This window comes from Acromyrmex echinatior, chromosome 2, assembly GCF_024713525.1.
Source record: "Acromyrmex echinatior isolate Ae372 chromosome 2, ASM2471352v2, whole genome shotgun sequence".
Taxonomy (NCBI): domain Eukaryota; kingdom Metazoa; phylum Arthropoda; class Insecta; order Hymenoptera; family Formicidae; genus Acromyrmex; species Acromyrmex echinatior.
Genome location: NC_141853.1, coordinates 6,927,053 through 6,947,167, shown reverse-complemented (window position 1 = coordinate 6,947,167; position 20,115 = coordinate 6,927,053). Strand labels below are relative to the sequence as shown.

At 35.1% G+C, this 20,115-nt stretch overlaps 2 protein-coding genes across 9 annotated transcripts in view; one reads left to right on the top strand and one right to left on the bottom strand.

Moving 5' to 3' along the window:
* LOC147910437 (uncharacterized) overlaps positions 1–20,115 on the top strand; it is a 214,598-nt gene that overhangs the window by 94,084 nt on the left and 100,399 nt on the right. The gene's annotated exons all lie outside the window — the stretch shown is intronic.
* Positions 10,931–20,115, bottom strand: part of tei (irregular chiasm C-roughest protein teiresias) — a 358,357-nt gene continuing 349,172 nt past the window's right edge. For all 3 annotated transcript variants that reach the window (XM_011069762.2, XM_011069761.2, XM_011069760.2), the window contains exons 10-11: positions 18,859–19,037; positions 10,931–13,058 (exon numbers count right to left, since the gene is read on the bottom strand). In XM_011069762.2, the coding sequence (XP_011068064.1) occupies positions 12,822–13,058; positions 18,859–19,037 (416 nt within the window). In that variant the 3' untranslated portion in view covers positions 10,931–12,821. The remainder of the gene's footprint in view (positions 13,059–18,858; positions 19,038–20,115) is intronic.

The window sequence follows — 20,115 nt, the reverse complement described above, 5'->3', positions numbered from 1 at the left end:
AATTGCTAATTATTAGCGTAAATGTTATGCGCATATTGTTATTCAATTGACGAAAGAATTTCCAGTTGCTGATTACTTTCATCAGTACGAGCCCAAGCCAATAATATCCGTTCCGGATCGGCGCAAATAATCAGCTCTAATATCGACAATATTGAACATGGTTTAACCGCGTTGAAAAATCGTATGTAACGCAAACAAACGATGTCGATACATTACGCAAATTAATATCGAATATGATTATGATGCAGATCATGCTCCGCGACCGAAAATATTTGCACGTCGAATTAATTGGCTTGCGAGTCTGCTCACAGAGTCTCCTATTATCGCTGCTTTCTGAAATTGCATCGAAATTGTGTCGAGATCGTAATCCACCGGGCGCGTTGTCAGGTTATTCAGGTTATCATGACCTTATGGTTACAGAAGTACGAGCGAGATTACACGGAAAGGTACTCCGAGAGTGTTTCAAGTGCAAACGAAACTACAAAAAAAATTACATATGGAAGGAAGCAATGCTAAGGAAAGAAGGAGAGGAGGATTTTCGCAGTGTACTCATATTCAGTTCAACGCGCAAGGAACGCAGTGTGCGGAATGGATTATACCTCCGCAAAGTCAAATAAGCTTATATCGCTCGAATAGTGCCGGTGCTACGACGACGAGTGCGGCAACGACCCCGCGTCCCCCGCGAACGAGAGCTTTATCCCGGGAGCTTTCATCCCTCCCGGCGTGCGCTTGCATCTTTACTGGATGCTGCACGCTCGCGCGTATCCGAGCACGTGCCCGTGCACGTGCACGTACACGTCGCGTGATCCGTATCACGAACGAACGGATTAAAGAAACGTGCTGGGATTGCACGCGCCAACGTTATTACGCTGGATTCTCTCAGCTGGGCCTAAAGTGGTCGACTGTACAAACGCATACCTCGATATATTAAACAGTGCGCCATGCAATTTACGATTGAAATGTAATTTTTATTCAAGCGTGAAGATTTTTGATACTGTAGTAATGTAGAAATAAAGATATAAATATGGCTCTGAGGATAAATCTAATAAAAAAGGAAGAAAATATCCAACTGAGAGCCAACGCGGTTAATGGTGGGTAAGAAAATTTTTTTATTTGTTCTGAACTAATGTGCAGACGTTTTGATCCAACGATTTTGGTCCTTTTTAATGTCAAATTCATAAATGAAATAATCTATTCCTAATACATAATATAATAATCTATTCCTAATACATAATATAATAATCATAATATAATTATAGAAATCTAAATATTCTAGAATGTAGAAATGATAGTTATTTAGAGATTTTAGGTAGATCTTTCTCGGAGATGAATTAATTTTTATTTTTTACGATATACTACCATAATTTTGAATTAACAACAGAATGGTACAATTTATTAATTGTAAATTTATCTGATTTTATTTATACAGTAGAATTTATATGAACTTCATTTATAAGAATAAGTTTGTATTTAGTTTTAAATATATAAATTCATAGCTGAATTCTTATTCCAATTACAACTTTTCGTAGTTTGGGTAATAAGAGCTTAACGTACTCGACTTTAGAAAATTTTCTGAATATTAACTCTTATTATAGAACTGATAAATATTAATAGAGAGGAGAGCCATTGAATCTCTATTATCTGAACCATTCGATTATTGGAACTGTTTTGCCTCGATATTTAAACGGAGTTTTACTATATATACAAGTATATATATATATATATATGTACTCATATTTTATTCCATTTTTCAAAATTAATCAAAGTTATCTAAATAATTGAGAAAGTATAAATTTTTGAAATTTATCTTTAATTCATAATTGTGTTTATAATATAAAATATAAGAGGAATAACTTTTTTTCTGTTGCTTTTTACTATGTGCAGATCAATATAAAAGTGAGGAATTGCATTTTACGTGTGGTAGGCCTGTGACCGACTTGAGAATTGTAACATTTTAGACACAACGTCGCACATTTCTACACATGAAATTTATGTACACTCGTGCACGTTCGCTAATTAGACATAATAAAATACGAGTTTGCGAGCACAAAGAAGCAAAAAATAGTTTCCAAACGACAAGTCGCCATGTTATGTCGCGTACGCTTGTTCGATACGAGTCGCGTTCACACCTCTCGATTTTCATCTAGAGCGATGCTACTAGGCGAGCACGAAGTTCTCCTTTGTACGCTCGCGCATTGTTCGGCCGTTGAGGCGCCGAAGTATCCGAGGCGAGTGTTCACCGTTCGAGCGACTCCTTGACAAAAGGAGTCGCGAAACTTTTGCGAACAGATAACTTTAACGAGAGACAAATAAATAAATCATGCGAGCCGGCAGCCGGTCGGCCGCTTTGAGGGGCACTCGTCGTTGGCCCTCTACCACCATAAAGATTTATGTTCCTACCCTTTATCTATACTCTTGAGGCGATACAACATTGTACCCCGCTGTGTATATGTGAACCATAAATCCGCGAGCGTCAACTCAGATCGGAGACCTCGAAGCCTCGCGTTCCTTATCGCTCGAAGATACAAAAGCTTATCTCGTGGAATTATGGAGCCTGTAGAATATTACTTCCGAGTAAAATATCATCGAAAGCGAGTGTCGGAAGATCGACCTATCATCACAACTTGTTCTCAATTTCATCAAATGGGGCGAAGCGTCGATGATAAATGAGACGCGGATCGAAATGATGCGATCTCATGGTTCGATATTTCCGGCACTCTGGTTTCTGCAACATATAAATTACCTCCGTCGATCATATATTTTTTTTACCTCTAATTGCAGTGGGATAGTCAGAATATGATTGCGCAAATCGAATGGAGTGAAAAACGTGTATCGAGTAACTTCGGTGAAAACTAGAGGGAAGTACGAATAACCGCATGATCGAACGTGCCTCATACGCGTTTTCGTCTCGCACTTTTTATTTTCCGTCCGACGAAAACTGTAGTTTTACTTTCTGGCTAACTACAAAATCAAATAGTAAATCGGCGCGGCTGTCATCTTTTATACATGCTTCACCGAACGAGCAATCAACCGATCACGACTCCGCAAACGGTTTCGAAAAACATAATGCCCACGAGTGAAACTTGCCCGTGCAAACCCGAAAAAAATAACGGGCGAGCACGTAGTTCAGTTGCCGTGGAAGAGCTATGCGCATTTATTGCGAACGAATAAAGCACGCCGACGAACGTGTTATTCACTGACGATGGTACGTTTCGAGTTCGAACCTTTTTTTCGTAACGCCCCGTGCCTCCTGCGCGCCAAATCGAAATTAAATGGGACTCACTGGACTCACCCCCGTGCGAACGGTGCGACGGGTAAGTGTAGTGCGCTTTCCGCGTGCGTTCCATTACGATCGTTTCAGCAATTTTGTCCGACGCGTCGCGTCGCGTCGCGCATCGGTCGGTGTGTGCACGAGATAATGGTGGTCGTTGCGCGATGGTTTTATAGGACGCCATCACCTGGTTACTGATGCGTTAAGGCAATGGCCACACTGATTTTCACAAAGGATTTTTAATTCCGCTGTAATCCACGTATCTCAATGATATCGGTATCCTATCGGTATCCTGTTGGTAGCGCACGATTTCGATGGTTTTATTAGTTTTTTAATATAATGTTACACAAAGTATCGCGATATTCGGAAACGTCGCGGGAATGCAATATCTTTTATATGCATCGAAACCGGAAGTTGTATCTCATAATACGAATTATTAAATTATCGGTTTTCGTCGAATCGAAACGCACTGTTCAATATGAATTTTACACTCCATTTATAAAATATTTTATTATTTAACGTGCGTTATGTATACGATGAGTTATTTACTCTTAACAATATCAGGGGAATGCGAGTAATATCCTAATGATAATGTAATTTGTTTCATTTAACTGGAAAGCTAAACGTATATCAGTAAACACCGATGGAGATTTTGAATAAAAATACATATTCAGAACCGTTGGGGTGTAAATTGCGCCCTGCGTGTCAATTTTTGTGATTAATTAAAACGCAATAGCACTTAACCTGATTGGGAAACAAATTTGTATCATGTATCATTGTTCGATGGGGGGAGAAAGCATGGACTTTCCATTAATATCGCGTATATCTTCGTACACACTTATCTTCATGAAATGAGTATAAATGCGTTACTTGTAACGCCATTATCGTTACAAGTTACTTTTTTTTTTTATAACTATAACAGTAACGTAATTACATTTTTTTGTAACGGTCACGGTCATTTTATAATTATATTTATTGTTACCTCATATTTTGAACATATTTATTTGCATAATTATTTATACCTATATTCAATCTCTTAATCTTTAATCCCCTATTTAAAAAGTCTGATAGAATCAGATAAGAAAAAACATTATCTGATTAAATCGGTTTGTAGTATTAGATATATATATATATACATATATATATATATATATATTAGGTGTTGGAATTAATTCGTAACGTTTTTTAATGAAAGAATGTTATTTATTTCACATGAGCATTAAAAAATACATTAATGAAAGTACTTCCCATCACTTGTAAAACGCTACGAATTAATTCCAACACCTAATATATATATATATATATATATAAATTCAATCTTTGATGTATTGTTATATATATATATAGAAAGCTTTATTTTGAATCAAAAAATCATTTCGCTTCTTAGATATGTTTTCATATTTCAGTCTGTCATTATTGTTTATTGTTTTTATTAATATTTAAACAAATATATTGTAAATTTTTTTAGACTGATCTTATTTCAGCATTAGAGAAGTAACAGAAAAATAACAAAAGTAAAAAATTGTTACATTTAAATAACAGTAACAGTAATGAGTTACTTTTAAGTATCAGTAACTATTATTGTTTTGATTCGGTAACGATAACTAGTTTTATTTACTTTTAAAGAATAATTTTTCATTCTCTGCTTATCTCATTATCCATTTACTTAAATGATGGTATAGCTATCTATCTCTTTCGTTGGAAGAAATCACTTCACCTGTATCGCGGTAAATTGATAAAGTTTCCACGTTTTAACGGTGGAGAGTTACCTTGCCGATGTTACCACGTATAATTTGATATTCTAAGCGACACGAGTTGAGAGCCCGATCCCTTGTATATCCTTCCCTTGTACCTAAAGCCCGATACCAAGGGACGAATTTTCAGCGGGTGGTCTTACAACGTACGCAAAGGTCCTTCACGGTTTCCACGAGACGAGCTAAGAAAATGGACGAATTAGCATTTAGAACGCGATTTTACCGCGTACTTGCAAGCATTATTTCTACTGCTCCTGCTCTTATAGGGACGCAAATATAAAGAGATACGGATATCCAAGATATTTGAGCCATAAACTACACTGACTACTTTGAAACTTGATATAAATTTTATTATTAAAGATGTTTAATTCTCATTGGAGCCTTTGATTCAATCTTTTATGGAAATTGAGTTGCAAATAGACGTGAGTATGTTATTGAGAATTTGTATGTGAAATACTATTTAATAAATAAGTCGTGCTAGACTCTTATTAACCCTATTAACTTAACTTTGTAATTATTATTTGTATTTATTAAGATTTTTAAAACAAGTTTGTAATGAAAAATATAATGTATAAACAAAATTAACAATTTTTATTTTAAATTTTGTTTTATGTTTATAGATAAGATTGCGTCTGTAGATTATATTGTTATTAAACAATATTTGTTATCATAAAAATATCTCAGCTATAGATATATATATATATATATATATATATATATATATATATATATAAATGCTACAAACATCTATATAAAACACAAAATCACGTGATAATGATATACATTTATGTTAAAAAAAAACCAATATTACATATCATGACATAAATAAAAATATTTGTCTTCAATAGCTATAAACAGTCGTTAACAAGTTTAATAAAAATAATGAATCTTGAATATTTGTTAATAGAATTAAAAAAATTTCTTTATATTTTTATTTTATAAATTTCTATTAGAAATTTATCAAAAATAATATTTTTATATTATTACTTTTTAAAATTGTTATTTCATTACGATAATTATCTTTATTTTTATTAATTCCCATAAAATTTTTGATATTTTCTTAGTCTTAAGATTGAGTGTCCAACGTTTTTTAAATATAATCACAATTTCCGACTCGTCTACTGTCGCTCTTTGTCTTCCAAATTGATCGCCCTGCGAATATTAGGTGCAGCCCAACTGCATTTCGCATGGACGAGCGATGGCGTGTGGCAGCGCATGCACTCTCGATCACGTATGTCCTCGGATATATCTTTTGCGCTTTCTGACGTGCGCGTCCCGTTGGGAAGTGGGAAAATAAATAAATGACGAGCGATTCCCGCGGGTGGCTGCTATCCCGGACGAGGCAAGGAGCAATTTCAGTGTAGATAGCGCGAGAATTATGGCCCCTCGCGAGGCGACGGAGGTTTAAGCCCTCCCCGGGTGTTCCTAGCCTTACAACTCCGTAATTTTTACCCTCCGAGAAGTTAAGAGTAATTTACTGGCTCCACGTAGGCGTTATTCGAGAACGTTCTCCTTGGGAACGAAAGCGCCGCCACTGAGAGCGTTTCGGTAGCTTCGCTTTTGTTAATTGTCTACCCTTGATGAACTTGATTTTTAGTGGGGACAGGACGTTGCGGTAAGATAAATGTTGGCAATATCGCAACAAAGATAGCTATTCGTCCTCGGTTCTTAATGAGGGGGCATGTTTAATTGCGAATGGTAGTCGGTGAACTTTTCAAGAATTAATATAATGACCTTTACCTAAGTAAAGTTTGACAATGACGGTAAATGACATGGTAACGTCTAATAAGTAGGTGAAGTTTAACTGATGTGATGTAACGCGCATGATAATTTGACGTTAAGTAGTTCGTTGGAAAGTCAGCTCATACAACATACGTGTCTTACGATCTAAGAAAGTTATCCAGCTAAGACTTCTCCGTGTGATTTTCAGTGAGATTCTTAAATCTGTTGTAAAATAGTATTTTTCTATCTTATAACGGAGCATAAAATTTTGAAATTCGTGGAACAAGCGTTTTGCACATTCTCGTATTTTACATCAAACTTTGCACCATCCATTCTTGATTTTGTTTATTATAATACATAAGGTTCAAGAATAATGATGCAATGTATTACCGTTTCTGAGTTTATTGTTAAATCTGCTTTGACGTACGCGAGCAAGAGAAGATAACATGAGACTTTAAACTGCATATTCTTGAAGTTGCTCTTTATGGAGCTTCGCGAAAGCTTGGGTAAGATAACATGAAAGAAGGAAGAGACAACTCGCATTTACTATACAAGCTTAAACAACTCAAGAATATAAATAATAGCGTGAACTATGATAATTATTTGGGAAATTTTAGAAAACATTAATAACAAATGTATTTATCTCAATAGTAAGCAATTAATCATTAGAAATTTTTGTTAACTTTCAATATAAATTTCATTAAATTCATTTTAATGTTGTAATAAATCCGTTTTACTTTAATATAACATGCCATATTAATAGGGTTATAAACAAAACTGTAGATGTCCGATAAAGGTAACAACGTTGAGCAGATTATTTCGAGATAAAAATTCCCATATAATTTTCCATAAATATTTAGATTTTAGATTTGTGTCATTCTATTCTTCATTAGAAAAACAAAGATAGAATGACATAAATAGCATCTCTCTTTGAAAACATATCTAAAAATAGTAAGATTATTTTTACTTTTATAAGATTATTTAATATTTCTGTAAACCTATTTTCTATATGTAAGTATTAGGTTTTTTTATGTGTACGTATATTATTAAATGACCGACTTTTAAATACTTATAACTCAAAAATTATTAAAATCTCGATTTTTGACATTTAAAAATTTTTGTCTCAAAATAATCAATCAAGGAATTTGTTCTTAAGAATTGTTATATATAGGATACCTTTTATATCTGCGAAACGACTTGATAATTATAAGAACTTCAACTTTAATTTTTAGTTTATAACACAACATTTTTATACTGTTAAAAATATATTAAATTTTATCAGTGACAAGCGCAAAGAATGTGTTTCTATTATAAAATGTATAATTTTTATACTTATTATCCGTGTACTTTTATATACTTTTTTTCATGTGATAGATTATTAAGTTAATCTGCGACTTAAAAGCAGCAGATATTATTTCTTAATTTTCTAAAAGCATTATAATAAATTACGAAAGTTATCTTATCCGGTTTTTCCAGAGCGAAAGAAAAATCTTTATATGGTAGACTTTCATTGCACAAAGATTTGGTCTTACGCATTATATCTTCTTGCAATATTAATTTAGCGAGAAAGAAAAAAGAAGGGGAGAAGAAAAAGTGCTGTCGACGCTGTTAATTCGATTGAACGAATTTCGGATCACAAGCCTCAGGGATCCATTATGTATTAGCAGGATCGATTTGGTAAGATTAAGGATAGGGACGATCGCAAAAAGCCGCCGACTCAGCCACGGAAATCCCGAACATAATTTTCTCCATACGAGTTTCAAATCTCCCGAGATAATGCGATGCTGCGTCGGTGCACGAATATACGGCTTGTAGGAACACAACTTACGAGGAACTTTACAAATGTTTCTCTCTATGTGCCGTTCTCTTATGTTAAAGATTACCTAGAAAATTGAGGATTTTATTAGAAGAGAAATCTAGATATGTCAAAAACTATATAACTATATATTAACAACATATTACCGTTAAAAAAGAAAAAAAGAGAAAAGACATTTTTTTGTTGTATTTGCATTGATATCATTTATTAATTTCAATTTCGGTTTAACTTACTTTGTATCTTCTTCTAGTTCTAAGAAAGAGAAAAAGATAAATTAAACCGAGATTAAAGTTAATCTATATAGAAATGAGCCTAGTATCCGTTTCTATCAATGTAGATAAACTTTAATCTCGATTTAACTATTTTTCATCTTCTTCTAATTTTTAGAACCAGAAAAAGGGAAGAGTTAGTTGAATCGAGATTAAAATTAAAACTATATTGATAGAAACAGATATAAATTGAGTAACAAACGTTTAACGTTTAACGTTATTCAATTTAAATAGCCGATTGCGTTGTGAAGAAGTGCATTTTTATTTTATCGACGTTGAGCGTATATTGCTTTTATGGCCATTCAGTCATCACAATCAGTTACGCATTGTTATAGCCGTCATTTGTATTCGTCAAGTGAAACGAAGAGATCGGATAAGAAATATTGGAGAGGTCTATGAAATATTCAGTGAAACGTAGTATGACGATGAATGGACAAATGTCTGGTGGTTGTTCTGTGAAAATCTAACTGCGATTGTCGAGATTAATCGAATCTCTCGCAAACGGCGTAATTATCATTAATGGTGGGCCAACTGATTGTGAGACTTGAAAGTCCTCGTTGCGTGGAACGACCCGAGCGATCATTTCGCTTCTTTTAACACTCGTAGCTTCTTCAATCTGCCGGCAACATCTAAAAAGCTGAAATTATGGCCAAGTGGTAGTAGTGGCGTAGGAAACGCGCTTCCACGAGACAAAGCCGGATTGTTCTCCGCTGCGCGCGGAGGAAGAGATGAAACGATCCTAGGCTTCCTGCAAACTGAAACCCACTGCCTCCTCTTCCTCCTCCTTTTCGTCCTGCTACCTTTACCACGATGTTCGTAGCGAAAGCTCGTTATATTTAAGCCGAGAAATATATATACGTGTATGCGCCAGTTAACGCGACTGTTACACGTGACTTGGTTGGCGCATTCGCTACACTGCGTGTGTTGGTATTGCGAATTAAATTATTTTCATCGTAATATGTATATATTATACATCTATATATATATGTATATTAAAATACATATACGAATATATTTATTACACACACATATGTCTATATATGTGTCGACGGGACATAATGCGGTCAGTTCTCGCCGTCGACACAATTTAGCGAGGAACATCTTCAAATGTAATGTGTGATATCGTGCGCTGTGGTCTGGCATATGTAATTTAAAAGAAAACTCATTTCTTAATGTGAAACGTTGTCAAATGATAGTAATATGCCAAATAAAAAAAAATTTTCATTACAGTCTTTTTAGTTGAGCGAACATTCAGTTCGCAGAATGCTTTGAAAAGAGCAAGATTAATGAACTTGTGTAATTTCTATGTTAATTAATTTAATTTCATTTTGTATCACAATTAATTAGATTTAAACATAAATGCACAAACAATTATAATGGTTAAAAAAAACTGATCAATAAATTGAAAAGAGAAATTGACTTCTTAAGATTTAACAGTTAATATTCTCATTAGCGTTTTATAGCCGTATTTTTATAACTAACAATTAATGCACGCGATAGACTTCTGTATATAAAAACAAATATAAACCTCGTGGAATAACAGAAAACGGTCGGAAGTAAAAGTAATAGAAAATAGACTGGGTTTCAAATGTCGCAGTTCAAACCACAGGCAAAAACCATTTGAAAGAAAATGATTGTAAAGTCGGTTACGTTTGGCTGAAAGAATTTTTCACGTTGATTTCTTTGTAAAATCATCCGCTGCTCCGTTCCTTTCACTTATTAGAACTTACCTGAAACTTCCAGATTCATCTTATTTGATTAGAGAGACCCAATTCGTGTTCTTCTCGCAAACAACCTGCGAAGAAATCCTTCAAAGTTTTATAATTTTTTTACTCGCCAAAAAAATTTTTCCTTCATTGGACCAATCTTATGACATAGTTTTGGTCGTTCTCAAACAGACGACCTGTTGAAAATGGCGAATTTAGCATCCGATTTAATGGAATAAATAACGAATCTCTAATTTCGAAATTACATAACGCAAATAAATAGTGTTGACTTTTTAAACTGGAAAGATATTAGTCTAAAGCTTAAAGTAGAAACAAAATAATGGAGAAAGTAGATCATGATAAAGGAAATGTCATAAATGCACACACTACGATTATTGTAAATATCATTTATTGGACTCTTAGGCATCATTGGGTACAACGATTACACCACGTTGCTTACTTGTAACACCTTAGCGATCTGAAAAAAAAACTCGGATTCGTCGAAGTCGACTAAATTAACGTGAAGACATCAGGTATGTTTATTTCGTATCTATAGATAGTACCGACTGCGGTCACACGCGCGGATAAGACGTACCGGCGACAAGGATTAGCATTAGTCGTCGGTAAGCCGAGTACAAATTCTATTTTTACAAAAATTAGGAACCACCGAATTTACAAAAAAAGTTACCTTAAGGTAACGAAAAAAGCGGAATCGATTGGAACGGAGTCGCTATGTCGCGCTACGTTCCGTTTCCAATCAGATAGATCAAAGTATCGCAGAAACAACAATGTCTGTGTTTCTCACAATAGCTACAGCTAAATTCAATTTAGGACGTTTATAGGACATAGTATATTTTATTGTAAGGTTCTCGTTGAAAAGTTCTTAGCACAAAGCGCCATCGCCGCTTTGCTCCTCTGCCTCACTCAACGAAATGAGCGTTATGATCGTGCGAACGAGATTCAGGGGGGGAAGGCGAACGAGAACTTATGGCTAAATAAAACTTTATAAAAATATATCAACGAATAATAAATATATCTCTAACAGCGTCACTGTATAATTCGTCGTGTACGGGCGTACGATAGCCTACGCATTTACAGTCACTATATACATACTATCAAACTCTACTTACTCTAAATAATATACAACAATTTATTTTAGTCGCCCTATCTTTGGGAATATTTGACGTTGCACAATTAAGTTTTTCCCGTCCGTTGACATACCCCATACACTTTCCTGGACGTGCAGAAAATCGTATGTCCCTCGTTAAAAGTTAAAATTTGCAATTAGCTCTCTAGTTTCTTTCATCACACCATCCTGCCGGCACAAATCTTATTATTTCGTTATTTAATATGGGCAGTATCGCTTGTTGAACTCGCGCGTCGCGAGTTCACTTTGCAATATTAATAGATTACAGTTCGGCTCGAAGTCGGTATCTATCAGAATTTATTCGGTCACAATTTGACGGCTATATCTCATATCTTTCATTTGCGAGAAATTCGAGTGGCAAAAAAGAAAAGAGAAAAAAAAGAATTGGTCTTCGTTTCGTTCTGATCCCTACACGTGGGAACACCGTTCCACAATTCATAAACACCGGCTTATTTATTTATTACCTATACAAGTATATACACGTATAGCGTATCGCGCGACTGTCGGTGCACGCGCGTGAACGCGGATTCGTAGTTTACAAATTTTCACTCTATATAAATACGTATCCCATCGCCCGCGCGATCTCTTTCCCTTCTCTTCCTCTCCTCACTCTCTCTCTCACTCCTCCGCTATTCTCATATATAAGGCCAGAGAAATCGAATTTTAATCGTGTCTCAATCGCACGGGGACTCGTTCGAGCGGACGCAAGCTTGCCTAAGATTTTACATAACGATGGCAACGGTCCGTGCGCTTTCGCGTGATCGTACATTCGTAAACGCGTTATCCAGATTCGCGTCCTAGAGTAGAACAAGAGGACCCGCTACGAGATCCGAGGAACACCAAGGCCGTAATAATTCGCGCCGAAGGCGCGTCAGCAGAACTCCCATCCAGTGTTTCATTGTATTCGTGCTATGCCAGAGACGCAAGTGTCGCGTCGCGGCACGTCGGGCAAATTGTGCGTCTCGTTGACGCGAGAATCGCGCGGGGAAAATTCTTTCGGAGAAAGAATTTCGATATTATGTACAGAGAAGCTTCCCTTTTCCTCTCGTCATTGGGGAAGCTAACGTACGAGCTTTCCATATAGCTAGGAATTTTGCCAAAGTTTCTTCCGCCAAAATCTCCATCGGACGATCGCCTCAGCGACGGTATTCCCGCAAGATCGCCTGTAGGATCAGGCAAAGTAGAAGGTACGTAATACTCGCCGATCGGATGTGGGCATGACTGTAACCGGAAGCGCGTGTCACGTTTAATAGAACGGAAGCGTCGGCGATCCCTTCTGACGAACGGACCAGTAGCAACCATTCTCCTGTATGTGACGACTGAATCGTTTCGAAACGCAGGGTCGTCCTGTAACATGACTCCGTGCCGCCGTCCTGCAAAAAAGTAAAACGAAATATAAATAACTGCTCCTTATCGAATGTTTTCCATTTCTAAAGAAACCAAAGGTTGTGAAGAATTTTAGTTTCAATATATTCAGTAGTATACAAAGGAATTAGGAAGACAAGATATTATTCATTTAATATTCATATTTAAAAAATAGTTATTTTGATTATTAAATATAATCTCTTCTATCTTTTACTTTTTAAATTTATATATTAAAAATTCAAATTTTGTTTAACAAGAATATATAAAAATATATTATAATAGATATATTTAAATGTATATTTAAATTTAAATAAATTGACGTGTTTTTTTCCAACATTGCCATTGAATGCGAGTTTTTATTACATTTTTTAGTATACTAAGCATATTTTTATGATTACATATATATATGTACTTCTCACGATGTTATTTTTCCTAAAGGTTGACTGAAATTCCTGTTTACAGTCATGGGTTGCGAGAAATGAACTCGTTTGAGGTTGACCCATATCAAAATCGCTTTGTTCCCTGATAAGATGTCAAGCGAGACACTATAGAGGGAATTCCGAAAGTTTTTCTTTAACAAGCTGAAGCAGGGTAACGAGCCAAAGTAAAATGGCATCTACAATTGACAGTGACGGTATCAAGCTCGTGCTCGCGAAGATCTTTACGAAGACGTTTTTATGGCGCTTTCATAGCGTTTTAAACCATTGGGATCTGGTTGCCGCAGGTCATGCTCCAGACTAAGACGTTTTTATCGCATAATGCTCATTAACTTGCGATTCGATAACGTCCATCCAGTCGTCCCCTTATCAGGCATAGTCTCTTTCTCTCTGTCTTTACGATTAAACTTTCACGTAAAACTTCCGGCAAGAGCAAACTGGGAACTTCCGGCATCGTTCTATGTTCTCGCTTCAATTATCCATCTTACCTTCGACTGCTTCTTCTTAGACTCCCCACCTTCTCCATTTTCTTCGTCTTTTATCCCCTTAAAATACGTTTTATTACTTTCCGCATTAGTACCTATAATGACTCCTCTTTCTTCGACTTCGTTTCTTTGTTCATGGAAAAATCAATCGTATTAAGCCGATCATAGGTCTACGAAACTTTCGGTTTATGAGATAATTGACCTTAATAGGAGAGCAACACTGATGGTTTGTACGAAACAATGAAAAAAATGAGATGAAATTTTCTCTTGACAAATATTTATATTTTATATTTAAGATTTGTCAATGTTTCCTTCATCATTAGACAATCGAATACCTTTCAGGTTTTTAAGTTCCCATTTTATATTATGTCGTTAAATACAAGTAAAAATATTCTAAAATATGACCTTTTTGTTATTAGGATAAATATTAAATTTTTATTATTTTAATATATGTTTTTTAAAAATATAAGATATATTATTAACATTGCTAGGTTAAATTGGAAAAGGAAGTACAAGAAAAACAGAAATTAATTGCGAAAATATTTTGTTCCAACTTTTCTATTGCCAATTTAACATCAAAATTTCATTTTAAGCTCTTAAATATTAAATGCCTCAAATGCTTTAAATTTACACTGAACATCTTGAATTACTTCGGTAATATATATTTAGCCAAAACGTGGTATAGCTTTAACTGTTGTATTAATATCTTTGCTTTATAAAATGATTATTTGATAATGAAAAGAGAAAAACATATATGTCAAGAGACATAAAACATTTATCAACTTTTAAATTACAGAATATCGTAAAATATCGTATATACTATTATATTTGATATTTCTTTGCTATTGCGACATTGAAGGGAATATTTGACGATTTGCGATAATTTCGTTTTTGATCTTGTTTTAGTATACAATCAGAATGCACATAATAGAAGACCTCATCACTGTACTCGCACAGAACTGATCGAATATAATAACACGGAATGTCATTGTGACCTTTTAATATCGAGGCAACAGTATCTCTCTCGTATTCATTTTATCGATAACGCGGCCGTGGAGGAATACGTAATTGAATCGGAGAATCATATTATACATTGACGAAACTGATGTCATCTTACGGCAATGTATCTCGTCGACTCCCAGCAGACGGAGGATTCGTTGCTGCAAAGGGGGGTCTTGTGAGTTTTTCGTATGCAAGGAATCGGCAGTTTTTTCCATTTAACCCCGCGTTTCGACCTCCTCCCGACCTCCATCTTTTCGGCACGACGGAAGCTCGCACTCCCCCATCAGTCGATCCATTCTTTTTGTATTTTTTATTTACGAACTCTGTCCGCATCATCCCACCTTCCATTTCCGCACCCCTCTTTGCGAATCATCCCGCGTCTCGCTTGCTTCCTCCCTGTCTTTCTCTTCTTGTTGTTTTCATCTCATATCTCTATGTATCTTTCTGTCTTTTTTACCATACCATCGTGCATACCTCCTTTTTATCACGCCATCATATTGGTTTTGCTATTGGCTTTGTTGTTGCCTTGTTCTTTCATTCTTATCTTTTTGTTCTCTTTCTTTCTTTAGTTTGTCCAAACTTTCTCCGCTAATACATTCTAAGTTTCTGTAACTTTCATTTTTCTTTTTCCTTCTCAAACTATCTCGTCGTCCGTTTCCCTTACTTTACTCAGTATTCCTTTACTAACATATTCTACTTTGCCTGTTCGAGCTTTTTCTATCGAGATTTCTTGACATTTCTCTATCTCCATTAACCTATTCTCTTTGTAAACTTCTACCTCCTATTTCATTCATACTCTTTTTACTTCCAATTTCTTTTATTTTCTTTCTGCTTTTTTCTTATCTACTAACATATTTAACATTTCTTTACCTCGTTGTCATTTCTTCTAACTTTTTCTTCTTGCGCCTTTTAAATTTTTTATTCCCTTTTTAATTTATTATTGTATTTTAATAACTTTGGCTTTCCTCTTTAAATTTTCCATTATAACACAATTTCAACTTGTTTGAAGTTAATTTATATCCAAACATATGTAAAATAACATTAAACACAATAAAATAATTGTAAATTGTGCGTTAACTTTTTTCTGTTTGCATTACGTATGTACGTATACATTTTATTTCTCACGAAAAAATATTACGATGTATGTAATAAAGTAATAATAAAGTAATTTAAATTTTTTCATATAAATAATTCATTACGTAGTTTTTCGATTAAGCATAGCAATAAAGCCATTCAGTAATTAATAAACTTTCTTGTTAATAAATGTTTTTAATTACGAAAATATAAATGTTTTATTGATTATTAATTATCAATTATTGACAATCGATTTTGTTCTATATCTATAGTTTTTATGTGATTCAGCAATAAAATCACCTTTCAATACAGTATAGACGTTTTTGAGAAGTCTCTATATGATACGTAATAGCTTTCAACAGAGTATCATCGCGAAAAGAAGATCGATACGTAAGCGGCGCTATGAAAATATTTTGCGTACGAAGTATATTCTCAAAAGTATCTTAATAATATCCGATAATATTATCGTAATATTCGATGATCAAAAAGAAATTTCACCATCCGGAAACTGTAATTACATTTTTTATCATTTCCCAATAGATACGTTATTTCTTTTCTGTAGATCGCTTTGATGCTTAGTTTCGTTCACCATTTTTATTTAAAGTATCAACGCTGCGGAGAATAATGCGCATGCGATGCTATAATCCGTATAAGATACCTATATTTTATAAATATTATCTACGGACGCGAGATATATTATACGTCGCTACCTGTAATGTAAACACGACACTACATTGTGCTCGCATCATCGTGATTCCCAATAAAGTCCGCAATTTTCAATAGAATCGACCGAGCCAATCGTTACTCGCACCGCGAAATCGGACTGCTCGTCCTTATCGCGCTCACATAGCGAATAGGATCAAACGTTAATAAAAACAAACGCAACACCGGGTGCATCGGCAAATCCTTCGCAAAGCTCCGTCGCATTGTCCGTGTCCGCCCGGCACTCCTGGAAAAATGGTTAATCCGTCCTTTATGATGCGACTACCTCCACGCGCGCACGCGCGCGCGGATTCTGTCTCCGCTCGGGCGGAAAAAGAAGTACGCCGACTGTGGAAATGAAATAAGCGCGCGTATATGCATACGCATAAACCGGTCTGCATATACATTCTCGTAGTATCTTGTCACCATTTCTATCCGCATCCCTTTCATCTCGCTACCCTCCGCCGTTCTCGCGAGCGAAAGGCGAGAGCTTGGCCGTTCCCAAGCCTTCCTCTCGGTAGCTTTCTCTCTCTGCTCTGCCGAGTCGCATCGCAATACCTTCGGATATCACGCGAACGTCCATGCCGGGGATAGCGACATAATTTTCGCGTCGAAGGACCAACCACGCCCCTCGTGGAAGCGTGTAATCCCCGAGCGAGTATACGAACGTCATCCCCGTGTTACAAAAGACGACGGATTTTCAGCGAACGCGCGAATTGCGTTTTTGCGTGGTATTTTTACAGTGCACGAGAGCACGAGATTGCCGAAAAAAAAAAAGAAAATCATCCGCGCAAAACAGAGTAAATCAGATCGTAGCTTTTAATAAAATTCTGCTATTTCATCCTCCTCACGGAGAAAGACTTGAATCAATAAGCAAGCAACGTAGCTTTCATTAACGTATGTAATTATAATGTATGTAATTATATACCATGATTGATAGAAATATCAATTAGTTGTTTCAAACATTGTGACAAAGCATCATATCATTTTACGTTACATTTATAAGGAATATTCTCAAATGAATAATTTATTATACCAAATATTACTACAATGTGAATGACAAATATTTACGAACTGTAAATATGTGATCAACGTTCTTCTTGCGCAATTCTATGTATATTATTTATTATTTATTCATAAAAGTAAAGCTCACAATTTTGATATTTGTAATTATTTTTCTTCTAAATAAAGTGAAAATACGACCGTTGAAGCATGCTTGGAAAGAATAATAAATTAGTTTACGTGCAAGTACATGAGAAAAATATATTTTACTGAGGGAAATAAACTGATCAGATTATGAAGGTTGTAATTATTTCGCAATAAAAAACTTGTTTTTCTGCAATTTGTAACAAGAGATAAACTGCAATTTACAATGATGATAAACTTTCAGAACTTAACGCGTGTTTTTTTTCTCAAATATATTTTTTCAATTAATTTTTCACTTAAAAATACATTTAATGTATTAATTATTAACTGCATGTTAATCATTAATCGTGTTAATTATTAAAAGCATAAGTATGTATAATTATTTATTATTACTTAAAATTACTATTGCAATATCAGTACAACTATTGCCAGTATTACTATTGCTATTATTTAGAAATACTATATCTTAAAAATTGACACCATATCTTAAATATTTGATGGAATTTTTTTGATGGCAGATTTGAATTCAGCACCCCAAAATAGTTAAATCTGATTAAGTAAGAGAAATCCTATGGGATATATATAAATTCACTTTGCAATATTTAAACGCTAAGATCCGCTTTGAAAATATAATTTTTACTAATTTTTCTCTCGATTAGATTTATTCTCATCAGTGTCCAATTTCGAATTAAAAATCGTTAAAAAAAAGCTGTTTCCTTTTCTTGCACTAAGAATTATTCAAAATTTGTGAACTTAGTTTAATTAATTTTACGTATATCTGAGAAGGGGACGCGACAGTGAATTCGAGCATGAACTGCAAATTATCGAATTGACATAATTTCAGAGACCAAGTGTATTTATGTAATCTGAATTTCACGGACGCTCTCGTGCGAGTTGAGGAACCGTACGAAGGCGCCCAAGCACGCGAACAATGTTTGATACAGCGAGACATGCAAATTTACCTCGATTGCGAGGGCTCGAACTCCGTCACGGGAGGGTGCGTCCGGCACATACACATGCTTCTCCGATATCCAGAGAACCTTCGTGTAACTCGGCCGAGCACAAAACTCGACGATGATGTCCAGGGATTCGCCCTCGTTCGCCGTCACCGTTTGACTCGGTGGATGAACCATGGGTGGTCCTGCAACGAAAATAAACAAGAAAAACGGTTAACCTTTGTCGAACTGGCATGGCTACCCCTCTTGTTGTATGACTGTAAATCTACTCTCCGTCGGCGTGATAGTCGCTTTTTGCGTTTGCTAAGAGCTTTGTACCTTATTAACGGCGCAAATTTCCATCTAAATGGCTCGTTAACGCGGGGCGTACTCTGATTTTATTTCATTCGCGGGAGCATGCATCCGATTATTAGGATTGTCTGGCGCGAGTGTCTTTTATAGGGCTTTTTCGGCACATGTATCATTGTCGTCGGTGTTTCTGGCGTGTTAAAATTCCATGATGGTTAGTCGTGTGACTAGCGTTACCATATCTAAATTATAAAAAAAGGATACACGTGTATACATTTTAAAAAAAGGTGATTCGGAAGCGGAGAGAGAGGAAGTATAATTTTGTATGCATTAAATGTAGATATTTATATATAATGAAATAAAATTTCTAGAACATTATTTTTATTTATAATTCTTAGTAATATAATTTTATAAATACATAAAATTTTAAGAGTATAGTTGGTAACCTTAGTCGTAACTGATTATTATGGATCCCAGCTTTATTGTAAATTGAAGACTGTACAGAAACAGGAAGCACAGGTCGATAATCCATAATAATCGATTGTGCTAGCGTCGTTTTTACGGACCCGCGATCTATCTTTATTTTTTTTCTTAAATGATTATTGATGGGTATTTTGATGGATGACGCAAAAATACGAAGTTTAAGTAAAGGCAACATAGTATTTAGTGCACGCGAAGACAGAATTTTCCATGAATTAGATCAGCAATTTTTACATAAAGATCGTTACTGTGTTTTTGATCGAACGATACAAAGAGTAAATGTAGGCTAATAGACGGATTAAGATAAACAGCTATTAACGGAAGACAAATGATGTCATGATGACAGATATAGGATTTGTCATGTTATTTTCTATCCTTTTTCCCTCAAAGCTTTCAGATCTTTGAAAAAGAGAAAAACACAAAAATGTACGAAAACATAGAAAGCGCTTGAAATAAATAAACTTATAATCGTGTTAAAAGGTTTTTTAATATTTA